A 14,459-nucleotide genomic window follows, 5' to 3' on the forward strand; every position below is an offset into this window, starting at 1 on the left:
GAATGGGAAAGAATAAGTTAGAGAACTTAATGCAACAAATATATTTCAGACAGAAACAATAACGACCTTTGTTTTAAAGTGGTGACTTGACAGACTGACTAATATATTATTCATGCAATCAGTGTCTGTTCCAAAATTAGCCGCCTTGGGAGTAAATTCAATAACATCGACCACATTCAAACTTTCAACCGAGTCATCTTTCTTTGGTTTTGCTGCGCTGGGTTATATTCAACAAAAAGCTGCCAAACTCTTTTTCAACAGAAACAAAAATATCGTGCCACTTCCTATTTATTGGGATGTTGACTCAGTTGCATTGTGCAGCTACCATTCCTCTTGAAATGTTCCACAGCAGTGTTCCTCCTTTGGCTGCTTTCTCCGGATCAGTTTGCAGCTGTGTCGGGTCACATCATAACGTTGTTCCTCTGTCGTCTCTGCCTACTGAGCCCATTTGCATTCTTTTCTCCATCAAATAACAAAACAGTGAACCTTCTTCGCTTTATCTCCCTCACAGAGTAAAATCAGTAGCAAAAAGCAGAAATGCTGGAAATACACAGCGGGGGAAAATCCGCACAGTAAGTCAAAAAGTGTGAGAAAAAGACCCGCCGGATGAATGGGGACTGTCACCCAAGTATGAGTTCTGTACACAAATTTAGCTTAAAAGATATGATATAGTAGCCATTACAGAGATCTGGCTAGAAGCTGGGCATGATTGGGAGCTAAATATTCCAGGCTCTGATCTTTAGAAAGGAAGGGGAGTTGCAATATTGATAAAAGACACAATCAAGCTCAATCTGGTCCTCACGCAACATGTATACACTTATAGCAGAGGTTCTTGAATAGTGATTCGGAGCAGGCATCTTAGCACACTCTCCTTTCCTGTAACCCGGCACTGAGGCAAACTGCAGCAGCCCTCCCTCTGCCACAGTGGAAATGAGCTGATTCAGCACAGGTCGGGGATTAAACCTGGCCCCTTCCTAGTCTGTGTGACTGAGCTACTTACTGGATTCATCTACTAAACCATTAGTAGAGCCAGAAGTGATAAACTTAACACACAAAATGCTGTACATATGGCATTATACAGGATGTGCACAGCCTGGAATATATAAAAGTTCATCGATGACATGCTTAAACTTCATGATTATCGCAATTTCCTTGTGTCACACTACATACTGTGAGCCAATGTGTTTCTTTGTTGAAGCATCAGAAAGTTTGTCAGATATACCTGAAAAGAACATTTCAATGCATAAAATGGAGACAAAGAAGCCACGGGCACACCCTTGATAGTTTAAGCAGCAACCCTCAAGGAAAGTTCCTCCCTGGCCTTTAAGTTTAAGATGTCCGTTCGTAGTTTCCATACTGTGTGGTCTGGTTACTTCCTACTGGTCTTCAGAAATCACAGAAACCCCACAGTGCAGATAGAGGCCATTTCGGCCCATCGAGCCTGCACCGACACATATCCCACCCGATCCCCGTAACCCCTACACCAACACATATCCCACCCTATCCCGTAACCCCACATATTTAATCCCCCTAACACTAAGGGTCAATTTATCATAGCCAATCAACCTAACCCGCACATCTTTGGACTGTGGGAGGAAACCGGAGCACCCGGAGGAAACCCACGCAAACACGGGGAGAATGTGCAAACTCCACACAGACAGTCACCCGAGACCGGATTCGAACCCGGGTCCCTGGCGCTGTGAGGCAACAGTGCTAACCACCTTTTAGGGTATCAGCGCAGCCCATGGTCTCCATAATCAGTACCTAGATTTCAGTAAAGATCCTATTTTGCACAGCACAGAGGCAACTATTTTCTCAGTATTTCCAATAAAAGCATGTAGTTAACCTGTTTCCATTGTTTTCTTGACTAACGTATAGGGCTGGATTTTCTCAATGGAGACGAGTTGGAGGCGGGACTGCTGCTTGTCGTGTCAATGTCCCGCCTCCATCCTTGTCTGACCAACCAGAGGGATTTTCCCCTGATTGACCTTGCTAAGCCCGCCCTGCGGGCTCAGCAGGCCAATTAGGGAGGAAGTCACTGACAGAGCATGGCAACATCAGACGTGCTATCTGTCAAGACTTCTTGGAAGAAGAAATGTAAACGTTTGACAGCTCTGTGAAGCTGTCAAACACTGACATTCTCTGTAGTTTGATGAGTCCTTGTGTTCAGGACTCATCAAATTTTTCAACTTTGTCGATTTCAGATGGCTGTTGGTTCAGAGGATCTAACAGCCAGTCTGTGAAATCGACAACGAAGATGTCAGGTCTCCTGATCCAGAGAGGATGAAGGCTGTATGAAGAAAACAAGGTAAGTGAACATTTATTTACATTTATCACTCACCTTACATACTTACCACTCCACTCTTGCACCCATCACTCACCTCTACATCTTACTTCCAGGTGCCTCCGACCGCCGCAGACCTCCTTCACGTCTCCTCCAACCCGGCGGGGTTCTCCGAGATTGGGAAGCCTTCACCTGTGAAGGTAAAATGGCACTAATCCTTTTTTCTGCCTATTAACTACCTGTTAACAGGCAGTTAAAAGTATTTAATGCCTTTCCCGCCTCCAGGAGACGGGACCCGAAGCAGCACATCTTCCCGCCTCCTGGCAAAAGGGCATGGAAGCGGGATGGGGGCAGGTTTGCCATCCGCCCCCACTTTCTGCTACTTTACCAGCAGTCCCGCCTCCATGCCCACCTCCTCGGGGCTTGGCAAATCCAGCCCATAATGTTCATTACAGATTTAGATCCAACTTTTGTTTTATTTTCACTTATAAAACTTTACTTTAAAAGCCAGATGTTCTTCCTCCCAAGCCAAATCCCTGAGATTTCAACTATTATTTTCTGGCTATATGGTGTACAATGCACCGCAAAATCATTTCACTCTGGATCTGTAAGGAGGCAGTTCCTATTTTAATTACTGTTCAGATATTGCACAATGATGTCATCCTGTCCATAATGCTTTGCAGAAATTGGATAGAATAAAGTTCTCCTGAGGGTAATTTTATAAATTGCAATATTTCAGTACGTAGCACCATCCTTTAAAGCACCAATGAGATTGAGCATTGCAAGCTACTGCGATTAAAGTAATTGTCAAACAGGTCCTGTTCTTTCATTCATCTGTTATTTGGAGCGATGAGCACAGAATGACCCACGATATTCATGCCTTGAAATCTAGTGACACGGCCCCAGACAGCACTCAAACAGGATGCAGTAAAAGAGTGACTGCTGTAGGGGCCCGGAAGGATGTAGCAGGTGGTTAAGGTTCTTATTACAGTACCAGTTTAAAAAATCTCACATTTCACAACCTTTCTCACTGATTACAGAAATCAGATGTGACTGCACTTTGATTTTTTGCTTGGTGTCCGTTGGCTTTCGCAGGATACAAAACTAAAGCATAATTTGTGTAATGTTCTGTTGTAAATATATTTGGATTCTTCAGTTTTCTTAAGACTTGTGTGATGTTTGCAATTAGAGTCCCAACATTTGGGGAATCAGGGTAAAAATAATTAGCTTCAAAATACTGATACACTACATCATTCATATTTCTGATATCTGAGGCCCTGGATGGGGAGGAAGTGGAAAAATATTCATGGGGAGAATACCCAGAAAATCACCCCTCGCCTAAATACATTTGAGGGGATTGGACCTTCACATGTTTTGTGAACACATGTTTGGCCATTGGCAAAGGGTAAATGTGCTGTAAGGAACTGGGATTTCAGCTGTGTGGGTGAGATGAAAGCCAGTCTACCTGATGTTTTGTGTGAAATGAATTTGTCCAGTTTAATCAAGTTCCCAGGGAGCAGAAGTCCACAATGCAGTAGTAATTCTCATTAAACAACAAAGAGCCTTTACTCAGGCCCCAAGGATGGCTTGTGTTAGAAAAGTTACAGTGGTTCAGCACGATATACATCTGAACCTGGAGTAGCGGCATGTTGTTGGAGGCTGTCTAAGCCTCATTTGACATGTATCTGGTTTATGTTAAATCTGGCCCTGGAGTGCCAATTATGAAGACTCAGTACAAAAATTCTATCCCTGCACCGTGTTCCTTCATCTTAAACTGCATAAAATCTGTAGAAAAAAGTTTATAAAACATTAGCAGAGCAGCAGTTAATCTGATTTATATGCCTAGAAATACAAGTTCACAGCAGCTTGTTCTTCAGCTGTTTATAAGTTCAGTCTTCATGATTGCCAACTGTTTGCTAATTTGAGCGAGCAGTCAATGATTCTGGCCTCCATTAATGCCCCAAATGTACACACATTTCTGCACATTTAAAATCAGCCCATAATCCGTTGTATGCTCTCTCTCTCTCCTGCACATGCATGATGTTTCAGTGCTGAAGAGATAGCACGCAATGGATTGTGAAGCGAGTAGAGCATGCTTCAGTGTGCGAAAACCGGAAATGTTCACAGAGGAACAAACTAAAGCATGCTAGCCTAAAGGTTGAAAGGTGTAGCTTCACACTATGAGCGACAGTTACTCTCCAAGCATAGAGGTCAGGTACATATTGATGGGATGCATGTACAGAGACAGATAGAAGAAATCCTTTCATATACACCATGAACACATTAAACACTGGACAGATGATTGTTAAATCCAAAGTGGAAATCATATTCTGGCCCAGTTTGGACTCTATTGGAATTCTTATTACAAAATTAAAAGATATTGATACTCCTAGGGATCCTGGCACACTTTTTTTGTGTGCCAGAAATGTCTTTGCACCATTGTGGCTGCTGACTGTGGCTGGGAGCTACTACAACAACAGTCAGTCCTTTCAAAAGGAATTCAGGCATTTCGGTGTTATTCTACCATTTTCATAGCAGTTGCGTAGTTGTAGACTATTTCATTTCACTTTATTAAACCTCTCTAGTGTGCAGGCATGTGTGGGCGTAGCAGTTTTCCCTGTTGCGAACCGGCCATGTTTTGCCTGATCATTCCATTTTTTTCAGCCGCTGTATGTAGGTTCTGCTGTGAGGACATGTATTCTCCACCCCTGCCCTGTTCACAGGCATTGCAAAGGACTGATCCAAGCTAAACCCCTCTCATGCTGTCCTTGGGCATTGCACGGAGTTGCTCTCATCCATCCCAGACATTCTAATCCCACACTGTTCTTGGGTGAAAATAATTCAAGTCACTCTTGTTCTCCGTCAAACACACCCTCGAACATCGCGAGCGCAGACTGCATGGCTGCAGTCCTCCTGACTTCTCCTTCAAACATATCCCTGGCATTTACTTCCTCTGCTGCTCACAGACCAACCCGGGTGAAATTGAGAACTCCCTGTGTGAGGATGGTAATGATGGGTTTATGCAGAACTGTGACAAAGGGCATTGTGCACAAGACACTGAGCCTTCAACAAAATGGTTTTCTATTCAGATCTCAACAGCTAACAGCTAATTTATGTATGCACGCTGGAAAGCCTAATTCAAGTTTCGATCCTCAGTTCTTTTTCTCCTGTTCATAGCTGTGAATGGTGGCTGTTCCAGCCATGACCAGGCCAGTGAACTGACTTCTAATTCTATTCCAGGGAGTTCATGAATCCAAGGGTGTGACAGGGGATTACCTGCGGTTGGAGTTGCTGATACAGAAGGTGGTGTCTCCGTACCTGGGAACATATGGTCTGCACATGGGGGATGAACAGGTTACACACTCAGCATGTTTTTTGGGTAAGAACATTCATAACCAGTTCTCCACTACAAATTACAAACTATAAATCATTGAGAAAAAGAGTTAAGTAAATTACAGAAAGGTTGTGTTGAATGCTATTGCAAGAGGTGAGGTTTTGAAAAAAATTCCAAATATATATGAAGTTATTCACCAGATGAAAGGTATTAATGGCTTTTTGAATAGTCTGGGCATGATGGTGTTACTGATCTTTGATCCTTGGAAGCCATTCTATTATATGTTATAATTAACTTGTTAGCAGGCTAATAGTGTTGCATCTGTTGTGCTTAGCAGGTTATGATAGCTAACCATAATCTGGCCCTCTGACCTCCTCCAAAACTAAGAGCAAACATAGGCCACGTCTAGTGTCACACGTTATGTCTACCTTCCAATGCACCATCTATTGTCCCCGCATGTTAAACTCGAACTGTTCAAGTATGTATAGGGCACCACAAAGTGCATTGGATCTGTGGCGTTGTCAACTGCAGATGTTACACTGGATTGACACAATGTTGGCCCACTGCCTGAACAGCATCTTGGTTGGGTTTCTTTGAAGGCGGCACTTCAGGAATGTGCACAGGTTCAGGTTCGGGAATGGTCTGTATATATAGTAGATGTAAATGTGTCGCATTAAAAAAGATAAAATATCCATATGTGTATGGCCCTAAAGGGGCATGTATTCTCCTTACTGGTGTTGGTATTGGTCTTTTGGGATTGGATTCAGCTCTAGATTCCATGGCTGAAAAGGCAGTGTTTGAACTCACTGTACTACCTAGTTTCTCTTTGATTATATCATTAATGTCCTCTTTTTCTTAGTGATGCAATTCGGCATTGTGTCTTTTGAACATTTTGATAGCATCCATTCATAAATCATTTTATTTGTTCCTGCCGGGCTACATTGCATTTTCAATCTGAGAGTGTGCAAGCAATCTATTCTCACCCTCCTGTCTCCACTGAATATCTATATATATATATATATATATATATATATATTATATATAGGACTGCTACCCGTGATTCTCTCCCTACCTTTTTCTTCCTGCCTCACCATCTGTCCTTCAACCCCTGCCATCCTACCTCGGCTTCTCATTTTACTCCTACCTTCCCCAACTAAACTCTCCCAACCTACTTTACTAGCTGCACCTTTCCCAATAGTCCCTGCATAAAACTTATTTTTTTCTGCTGTCCCAGGCTCTCATTCCCTCTGAGCAGGCTTATGGCCTCCTTGTATCTCAACCTAGGCACTGACCAGCAGCTCCGTCCAAGCAGTCACCGAAATTGTCTTATTCCTCCTCCAAGGCACTACCTTAGAGTCGATCTCTCTAACTTCCTTTCCTTTCTCTCCCTGCGGCCGCATCCTCTCCAGTTTCCATCGCGTGCCTTCCCTTGTAGCCCCCAATTTCCCTGGTGCACCTCGAGCTACTTTCCACAAATTTGAGATGAGCACAAAAAGAATTAAACGGAAGTATAGAAAAAAACTGCTTTCCACAGAGGGCGGTTAGACAAAGTTGCTAAAGTAAAGTCTATAAATTCCTTGAAAAGAGAATTAGAAAAGGGGTTATTAAAGGTTACGGGGAGTGAGCCAAAGAGCAGAATTAGACTAGGTGACTCGTGGAGAACCTAGGTATGTTTCTGTGCAGTACAATTCTATAATTCTAAGTGTAGAGTGGAAGCTAAGCACTTCACTCTGGGAAGGAGGGAAAAACCAAAGGCGAAGTCCTAGAACATAAGAACTAGGAGCAGGAGTAGGCCATTTGGCCCTTCAAGCCTGCTCTGCCATTCAATAAGATCATGGCTGATCTTCTACCTCAACTCCACTTTCCTGCACTATCCCCATATCCCTTGATTCCCTTAATATTCCAAAATCTATCGATCTCTCCCTTGAATATACTCAACGACTGAGCCTCCACAGCCCTCTGGGGTAGAGAATTCCAAAGATTCACCACCCTCTGAGTGAAGGAATTTCTCATCTCAGTCCTAAATGGCCAACCCTTTATTCTGTGACTGTGACCCCTGGTTCTAGACACCCCAGACAGGGGAAACATCCTCCCTGCATTTACCCTATCAGGCCCTGTAAGAATATTATGTTTCAATGAGATCACCCCTCATTCTTCTAAACTCTAGAGAATATAGGCCTAATCTACTCAATCTGTCCTCAAAGGACAATCCCCCCATCCCAGGAATCAGAGTGGTGAACCTTCATTGCACTCCTTCTATATGGTAAGGAGACCAAAACTGTACACAATACTCCAGGTGTGATCTCACGAAGGCCCTGTATAATTGCAGTAAGACGTCTTTACTCTTATACTCAAATCCTCTTGTAATAAAGGCCAACTTACCATTTGCTTCCCTAATTGCTTGCTGTACCTGCATGTTGACTTTCAGTGATTCGTGTAACAGGACACCCAGGTTCCTCTGAACACCAACATTTCCCAATCTCACCATTTAAAAGATACTCTGCTTTTCTATTTTTACTACCAAAGTGGATAACTTCACATTTCTCCACATTATATTCCATTTGCCATGGCCTTGCCCACTCGCTTAACCTGTCTATATCCCCTTGCAGCCTCTTTGCATCCTCCTCACAACTTACATTCCCACCTAGCTTTGTATCATCAACAAACTTGGATATGTTACATTTGGTTCCCTCATCCAAATCCTTGATATAGATTGTAAATAGCTGAGGTTCAAGCACTGATCCTTGCGGTACCCCACTAGTTACAGCCTGCCAACCCAAAAATGACCCATTTATTTCTATTCTCTCTTTTCTGTCTATTAACCAATCCTCAATCCATTCTCGTATATTATCCCCAATCCCATGAGCCCTAATTTTGTTTAATAACCTCTTGTGTGGCACCTTATCGAATGTCTTCTGAAAATCCAAATACACCACACCCTCTGGTTCCCCCTTATCTATCCTGCTAGTTACAACCTCAAAAAAACTCAACAGATTTGTCAAACACGATTTCCCTTTAATAAATCCGTAATGACTCTGCCCAATCCTATTATTACTTTCTAAGTGCCCTGTCACCACGTCCTTAATAATAGATTCTAGCATTTTATCTACTACTGATGTCAGGCTAACCGGTCTGTAGTTCCCCATTTTCTCTCTCCCTCTTGGGTTAACCTTTTCCACTTATCAGCCAATTGTGGAGTCATTTTATATAGGCCTTGGGAGGAGGGAAGTAGGACATTTACCCCTCTCTCAACTGAGGCATAACACGTGGTTTGAGGAGACCTAAAGAAAAGCAAAGTGGAGACAATACTTTTAATAAGGAACTTGCCATTTTATGGTAATAAAATGGAGTTGTTCAGTTTTGTGAAAATAACACAAGAACAAACATTTATTCCAATAGGCAAAGCTACATCACAGCACCAGTACTTTACAGGCATCATTTCACTTCAAATACTTCACTGAAAGCTGAAGTGGGCTGTAACTTCGGAGACCTGTCAAGTCTCAGCCATTTGAAGTGGTGTTCATTCATCTTGGCTGTCAGAAGTAATCTATTTCAATGGACACAACTGTGTATGTTTAAGCGAGTTTGCAGCCAGGTTTGCTGTTTATTTCCCCTCCTAAATCTCAGCCTTAGCAGTGGCCTTGTTTTGACGTAACTGATTTTTCTTTTGTTGTTAAATGGATCAATTATATATTTCTCTCTAACAGAAAAACGATTCTTTCCACGCTGTTCCAAATCGAATGAAATTCTGACCAAGAACCCAGTGGTGCGCTCAAAGAGCTACAACAATCCGATGCTAACCCCTGTCGCAGAATATGAAAGTGAAGGAAGTCTGGTCAATGGCACAAGCATCAGAAGGCACTCTGTGTCAGAAATAACAACTTGCATCGAGTCTGAAGGCTATTTAAATCTCGGTCCCTGCGTTACTACCCCCACTATAGACCCAATGTCTATCATGACTGTCACAGCAGCACGGAATCACTTGCCAGGAGAGCAAGAGCGGGCCAACATAAGAGCCATAAGTGAACTTCTCCAGTGCAAGACTATAAGCGAACCCATCATCAGCCAGCAGCAGGGTCTTTTCCATGTTCAGGATCCCAGAGATGCCCAAGACAATGCCTTTAAGTTGTCAAGTAGCCCCTCCCTGATACCAGCAGCATCGTCCAGTCCTGAAAGCATTTTGGAATCAATGGGTACAGACTCGGAGGGGATTTTTCTTGACTTTGGCCATAGGTGCTCAGAGACGCCAACGTACAGCAGAGAGATGAGCAGACAAAGTGTGGTGTGACATTAAGAACAGTGAAACGAATAATGTAGTGATGCAATAAAGGAAGAACCCGCAATCACAGCCAAGCTGTCACTGTTGCACTGCGAGTTATTAAACACTCAAGTGTTTTTAAATTCATCAAACTGAAGGGGAAGAACACTCCTGATACACAGCCTGAATTTGAAGTATGACTCCTAGATTGCATTAAGACCAGCAACGTGTAATGTCTGCAGCAAATTCATTTCCGCCTAAGCCACTCTTGTTGTAATGTATATATTGAATGCCAACGCCAGCTCCAGCCTGAGCCAACAAAGGAGACAAACTCCTCGTTTTGCCATTTCTCTCCTCTCCCTGCCCCATTAATCTGTGTCTTTGCAGTGGGGCGGGGCTAATTACTGCAGGAGTATTTCTGCAGTGCACAAACTCGGAGAGTATTGCCTTAGTTTACTCTGAGTTAATGCTCTCTCTGGGTTTGTGTTTTCCTGCAATTCCAGCTTATGGCAAATTTACAGTAAAGCAGTTCTGTAGATCTTAAGTGACAGAAAGAGGCGAATATTTTAATAGAGTCATCTTTAAAAAACAGGATTCAAAGGGTTCATTTTCCGACTCCACAATATTGTTGGCTCCATTGAGCACCAAGAGCCAATGGTGTTGATTAAAAAATAGTTAGATGATGTTGGCCAAAGTACTTTCACAAGTCACCTTCCTTCCTTTACCTATTCCAAATCACCAAAAATGCCCTCATTTACTGCGCATTTCACATAGTCTGTAATGACTCACTCGTCAGGTCTAAGATTTGTGGGGTTTTTTAATGCTCGTGATTCATGTGATAAATTTAAGTGTAGCCTTCTACACATAAACACATTGCGTGAATCATGACTATTAAAAAGGCTGAGTCTGCGATAAAATGTACTGAACAGCCCATAATGCAGTGTTAGAACGGGAGATATCTGAACTGATAGTGTTTTGAGACTTTTGAATTGCTGGTTAGAGGCAGCCTGGGAGCAACATCATGGTTTCCATTACACTGACTTTATGAATGGGACCAATAGGGCTGAGGAAGTAACATAAAAGGGAGTTCTGTACAAAATGAGTGTTCCCAGACTTAACCAGCCAGTCAGTAACAAGGGTGATTGAAAGATGTTGGTATGTGCACAGGTACCTCCCTTCACAGGAAAAATCATTGCCATCGATTTCCCCTATTAATGCTGCTTGGTGGTTTGATGTGCTAATCTCATTCTACTGCTGTAGTTTGGAGTGCAGAAGATTTCCTGTTTCCATGCTGAGGGATCCTGAATGGGATGCCCGTGTGGGAGAAAGCACTTTGTAATTTGAATGTCACATAAGCGTGGGGGACGAGAAGAAGCAGATCAAATGTATTTTGACCGAGAAACTAGAAATGGGTCAGTCCAGCCTTACCCTGCTCCGTCATGCCCAAAGAGGAGACCAATATCTGAGGATAAACTGGATATCTTCTTAATCCAAAACATAAAGCAATGCAGAAAACCTGACCACAACCAAGCGTAGAGTCTGGTGTAGCAGCCAATAAGACCAGTTACTGAAGCAATAACTAAGTCTGTGGATTCAGCAAAGGAGGAGAAGCTGGGAAGGGTGGGGGTACCATTCTGCACAGATGTAGCTCTTTACCATCTCATCCCTTTCTTGGAGATTCTGCATTCAAAATTCTTACTTAACTTGCTTCATCACTTTTGTTTGTAAATGATATAAACAGGAGCCTCAAGAGCAGGGTACAGGAAACTTTCTGGTATCTGGCACTGACGGGACCGAGCTGTTGCCGTTCCATCAAAACTGCCGGAGAAACCAGCGCTAATGTTAAAACATACGGAGCTTCTGAGCTCCGTGTGAAGCAACAAACCCTGTTGCTTAGCAACAGCTTCAAAACAGTCGGCGTAGCTTGCAAGCGTCTCTCTGTAGTTAAGCAACAGCTTCAGCTAGATCTTGCAGAGCCACGACTGGAGAAAAAAAGCAACGAGAAGTAAAAAAACTTATCTGAACCGACTCCTGAATTTTGCCGGTGGATAGAGCTTTCCGGACATTTAACCTCCAGTTAAACGAAAGTTTCCTGTATTCATTTTTCTCTCATCAGTTTTTTTCCCTTTCCACCTCTCCTATGCTACCCTCTCTGAAGGTGTTGACTGTTTGCTGGAGTGCTGTTTTCTGGGTACCAGGCACCCTCTGGCACCTAACTCATTTCAGCCTATTTGACTTCGAAGGCACTACCGCCAACCCCAACGGTGTCCTCACCAGCCATAGATGGCAATCAGAAACAGAAACTAGAGGTGCTAAACCCAATTGTAGTGACCTTACTCTTACACTAGTTGAGATCATTTAACTCAGCACAGACTGGGGATAAAACCTGGGACTTTCCTGGTTTGTACGGCTGGACTGCTCACTGGGTAAACTTGCTGAGCCATCGGTGGAGCAGGCATCAGAGTCTTGAGCTGACTCAGCATTGTGGAGGCGTACACTTAGATTTTGGCAACTCCTGTTTCTGTTGGCTGTCAGCATTTTATTTTACTTCACTGACGATGCATCACCTGCCACTCACCATATTCTGTAGAAATATGTTGCAATAAATTAATGCAGTAGGGACCAGTTAACAGGCACTTTGTTAATGAAAACGTTAGTTTAAAGAAAACCTTTGCTCATTCCCATTGTATTCTATGACATTTGCTTAATAGAATAATTGGATATAGGGTGTGTGTTTTCCTTGCCATGGATGTGCTCCATTATGAGGCTTACATACTTGTATTTACAATTGTAAGCTGTTCTGTAGAATGATATATCACAGTAAGACTCATGAATATTAATTAACAGTAAATCTTACATAATTTTCTTCACTTAAGAACTGTCTGGTTGATCAATACATTGTTAAACAATTAACTTCATATGAGGTTGCTATAGAAATCTACTGCATTATATATGTTTTATCATGCAAATGTGCAAATTTACTGTTTAGGGCTAACAGTCTCATGATTTATTTTTATTTAACATAGCTTGCACTGGTGAGAGTAAAAATATCCCCCTTTATATGCTGGTTTCATGTTCATTCTTACCTCTTCTTTCATCATTCATGTTAGTGTACATTTCCACGGGCATCAGTCACCCTCTGGTACTCGCACAAATGTTCATCAGAGAATGCTGATAGGCTATTTGACCATGGGGGCATGCTATTACTGAACACACACACACACACATTTTCCAGCATTGGTCATTGAAGAGTTGATGAGGAGTAAGAACACTGGCTGAGCTTTCAACTCCTTAGTTCAAGGGCTCTGAGATCAATTATTGCAGCACTACTACAGAGAGCGTGTTAATTAAACACACAAAGAATTCGCAGTAACTTTCCCCTCTTAATGTTTGTTTCGTTGACTTTCATTTTGAGTTTTGTTTGAACAGTGAATACCGATGATATTGTCAGGGAGATGTGATTGGAGGAGGAGCTGTGAGGCAGCTGAATGAACATCCTTTGTTGGATCTGAAGCAACCTGCGATTAATATCCTCCTGCACACACACATTACACTCATGCTCACTAAGTCCTTCATGTCTGTTTTCCCCTAGTGATGAAATCAGCACTAAAATGATCTAAACAAAAGCAATTTACTTAAACCTAAAAAAGAAATGAAAAGATATCAAAATCCATAACCTATGTAAATGCAATTTGTAAAATGAATACTCCAAGTGGTCTTATTTCTATTACGTTTTTATTTCCCTGTCACTTTTGACCTTTCCGGAAGGGACTGACTCGCCAGGGGTACCGTTTTACTGATACCAGCAGCTCTCTGGTATCTTGCCCAGGTGGCTATTGTTCATTTGTGAGCCTGTACAAATATGGATGGCTGCAGCAGAGCCACTGGGAGTGGAGGAGGTGTGGACTGGTGCTTGCGGTGGGGACCATCTATCGGTGCACGGCCGATGGGATGGTCCATACCCCCGGCATCTACCCACCTTTCACCAGCACATTCCCGGGCCACGGGAGCCTTCTCTTTGCCAAATTTTCCATGCTTCTCTCCCCCTCTGCTATTCTGCCGTAACCATTTACACCCCCTCTGGACCCATCTTTTGCTTCTTTACTTGTCCCATTACCACCCCCTTTTTGCCTTGCACCACCATCCCTTTTTTCATTTATTCACTCCTGTCCTCCACCCTATCACAGACCTTCCCCTTTGTTCTTTCCTTCCCCCTACTCACCCCCTTTTCCCTGACACTGTACTCTCTTAACATCTTCCAATTCTAATGAAAAGTCATCGACATGAAACTCTGTTTGGCTCTCCACAGATGCTGCCTGACCTGCTGAGTGTTATGCATCATTTCCTGTTTTATTTGAGATTTCCAGCATCTGCAGTATTTTGCTTTTGTTCCTTCCGAGTAGCATTTTTTTCAAACAGGTGTGTCAGCTATCCCTTAGATTTTTTTATGCGTTCATCCGTACGGAGCTCCAAAGACACTTTCCTTGTACTTGCGGCAGCCAGCTGCACCACGCCAGAAACAAATTGAGCCAATCGTGAATGAATTTCGAGCTCGGCACGATGCTGAGCTCTTCTTCCGTCGC

At 42.9% G+C, this 14,459-nt stretch overlaps 1 protein-coding gene across 2 annotated transcripts in view; it reads left to right on the plus strand.

The window, feature by feature from the left end:
- The window catches only part of LOC147106076 (proline-rich protein 5-like), a 131,635-nt gene extending 118,699 nt beyond the window's left edge, over positions 1-12,936 (plus strand). For both annotated transcript variants that reach the window (XM_086008818.1, XM_086008817.1), the window contains 2 exons: positions 5,525-5,663; positions 9,326-12,936. In XM_086008818.1, the coding sequence (XP_085864944.1) occupies positions 5,525-5,663; positions 9,326-9,906 (720 nt within the window). In that variant the 3' untranslated portion in view covers positions 9,907-12,936. The remainder of the gene's footprint in view (positions 1-5,524; positions 5,664-9,325) is intronic.
- Positions 12,937-14,459: the final 1,523 nt, after the last annotated feature.

The sequence above is a fragment of the Somniosus microcephalus genome, chromosome 16 (assembly GCF_052327205.1).
Source record: "Somniosus microcephalus isolate GS21.2 chromosome 16, FLI_Smic_1.0, whole genome shotgun sequence".
NCBI lineage: Eukaryota > Metazoa > Chordata > Chondrichthyes > Squaliformes > Somniosidae > Somniosus > Somniosus microcephalus.